Source organism: Lipotes vexillifer, unplaced genomic scaffold, assembly GCF_000442215.2.
Source record: "Lipotes vexillifer unplaced genomic scaffold, Lipotes_vexillifer_v1.1 scaffold545, whole genome shotgun sequence".
Taxonomy (NCBI): domain Eukaryota; kingdom Metazoa; phylum Chordata; class Mammalia; order Artiodactyla; family Lipotidae; genus Lipotes; species Lipotes vexillifer.
Genome location: NW_006779129.1, coordinates 1,128,500 through 1,131,409, shown reverse-complemented (window position 1 = coordinate 1,131,409; position 2,910 = coordinate 1,128,500). Strand labels below are relative to the sequence as shown.

The window sequence follows — 2,910 nt, the reverse complement described above, 5'->3', positions numbered from 1 at the left end:
ATTGATTCATCAGGTAACTGCTCTAACGTGGAAAATTTGTAGATGTCAAGTAGCTCCATTTAACTTAAACAGGACAGACAAAAGTAAATCATTCCATAGGCTGAAAACAAACAACAAAAACAAACGAAACTACTTTGTTTCTTCTCCCCAAATGAAATCCACACAAAAGGTCCTGTGTGATTCCAAAATTACCAGAGTAGAAATGGAGTGATCTGAAATGTCAAAGACCCCATTATTTTGTAAAGAAAGAAAGTACACCTCAAAATATTCTAATTCCACACGTGAACAACAAAATACTGTCTTGTCTACTGGTGGCGGGGTGGCTCCGGCCCAGCAGGCCTGCTCGCACCGGGTGCGTCCTCCCTCGGAAGGACTGAGAGTATCTACTCGGAACTAAGCTGAGCGCTGGGCGGGGAGACACTGCCGGAGCCCAGCTTTGCTGCGTGTAGTTTTGTTCAGGGGTGACTTCAGTCTTTAAATTAAGGAGTTTTAAGGCCACCTGGGTTTGTGTTTCCAGTGCTGAGGTGAAGTCCAACCACAGGGCCCTCTACCCACCGAGGGAACGCGCTCTGAGCGTCGGTGAGAGGCAGTGTCTCCTTTTGGCACCACAGAGTTGACGTTAAAGTGAGAAACACTCTCCCGGCTGCTAGTTCTGGACGCCCTTCTCCCGCACGGCTGCCGGCGGCGCATCCATGCTCAGGGCGATGACGAGGCCCTCGCCATCTTCTGTCTTGACCCGCTTTAGCTCTGGCTGCTCCGCCGGGTCGCCATTCTGGCGCTTGGTGGGCAGGGAGGCCGACGCCGAGGCGTGTGTTGCCAGCATGTGCAAGGGACTCGCCGCTGCATTATTCACCTGGCCGTGGACGGCGGCGGGGATTGGCACCACGTGAGTCCCGTTTTGTGTTACAGTTTTTATTGGAAGCTGGTGCTGACCTAGAGGTGCCTGCTGCACTATGGTGACCGTCTGGACAGGGGTGGTCTGTGACGTCTGAATGATCCGGCCAGCGGCACCTAGTGTGGCATGGCTAATCGCAGGAATAGGTTCTACTTTCACTTTTACTTCTCTGTGGTCTCCATTCTCTTGTGGCTCTGCCTTAGGGGGGGCCAGCACGGCAGCCTGAGTGACCACGGCCTGTCCTGCGACGGTGTACGTGTTTGCTGGGGCCAGTCCAGCCACGCTGGTGACAGACACCGCTGGGATCTGGTGGACGACGTGAACCGTCTGCACGACGGGCTGCTGGGAGGTCGAGGTGGTCACAGGGGCGGCGACAGTGTAGGTAACAGGCTTGATCGTCGGTGGCAGTGGTCGCTGCACGGCGATTAAGACGGGCTGACTAGACAGAGGTGAGCCTGGTGCACTCTGGGCAAACCGTGCCTCCTGGATGACAGCGAGTTTGGGCTGTGAGGCACCAGGCTCAGGCTCCAGAGGGGCTGGTGAACCTTCCCTCGACAGGCTCTCAGGGTCTGGGCGCCACTGGAGTGAGCAGACAGCACTCCAGCATGATTGGGAGAGGCTGGGGCACTTCTAGACGAGAGCGGTCCCAGAGGGGTTCTAAAGCAAGGCACGCCCCTAGGCCGTCTTTTCCTAAAAGCCTGCTCTATTAATTTGCTTTCAGAGGCAGGATCTATCCTCCAGAATGAGCCTTTGCCTGGTTCTTCCTGGGAACGTGGTACTTTGATGAAATAACGATTCAGAGAGAGATTGTGGCGAATTGAATTCTGCCAGCCCTTGTCGGCAGTCCTGTAGTAGGGATAGTTTTTCGTGATGTGCGTATAAATTCCATTTAGGGTGAGTTGTTTATCAGGAGCCATCGTAATTGCTTGTACGATTAATTGTGCATAGGAATAAGGTGGCTTTGAATCATCCTTTGGGCTGTCTCCACCTGAAGCTTCCTTCTCATTTTCTGGCTGTGAGTTGTCGGCCATTAAATTGAGGTCAGATGGTATCACACGGCCCATTTTGTACCCTGAAGACCCTGCTCCCCGGGGGCTGGATGGACAGGAATTTGCAGCACTGATGGTTCCTGTGGGGGAGGGGAGGGGGCTGATGAGGTGGGCCATGGTGTCTGGAATGTTGATGGTCAGCGGCGAGATGTGAGCCTGCACGGGCTTCACGGGGGACTCGGGCGCCTCCTGTTTCTCCCTCTTCTCGCTGGACAGGGCAGTGAATGTGATCTTGATGTTTGTGCTCGGGAACCTGAACGTGCACACGCGCGGCAGCTGCAGTGGCGGCGCCCCGCGCCTTTGGAACACGCCGTCCACAAACACGCCATTCTTGCCGAGGCAGCGCAGGTAGAAGTCGCCGCCCGCGTCGGGCCCGGGCTGCGCCGACGGCTCCGGGGCCGCCCCGCCATGGCCGCCGCCGCCCGGGGGCGTGAAGATCTCGAGGTGGCGCCGCGAGATGAAGCTCGAGTGGCCCATGCTCACGTCCACCGAGCCCTGCGACGAGTTGCGCCCGATGGTCACCGAGCGCTTCTTCATCAGGTACTCGAACTCGCGGCCCTCGAGGCGCGCCACGGCCCAGCCGCCCGGCGGGGATCCGCCGCCCGCGCCCCCGCCGCCCCCGGCGCCGCCGCCCGCGGGAGGCCCGCCCGCGCCCGGGAGCGCCGCGGCCGCCGCCATGGGCCTGCGAGGGCCCGGGCCGCCTTCCGCCGCCGCCACGGAGCTGAGGGCCGAGCGAGGCCGCCGGCCGGCGAGCGACGAGCGGCGGCGAGGGGCGGGACACGCGCGGCGCGCCCTAAAATACTTTTCCATTTGCATTCCTTTAATGTATTTTGAATTTATTACTCATTTTGAATCACATTCTGAGAGCAGGATTCAGTTTCCTTCTTAACTACATATGTACTAACATTCCTGCACCCTTTGTAAGGCCGATCCTTTCCCGCTGAGCTGTAAGTGCGTTAACTGCAT

The 2,910-nt window shown here is 57.8% G+C and overlaps 1 protein-coding gene across 1 annotated transcript; it reads right to left on the bottom strand.

The window, feature by feature from the left end:
• Window positions 1-646: 646 nt before the first annotated feature.
• LOC103079014 (forkhead box protein K2-like) lies at window positions 647-2,622 on the bottom strand. The gene is given in 2 exon segments (XM_082930945.1): window positions 647-1,464; window positions 1,467-2,622. Coding segments are annotated over 2 exon segments (1,974 nt in total).
• Window positions 2,623-2,910: the final 288 nt, after the last annotated feature.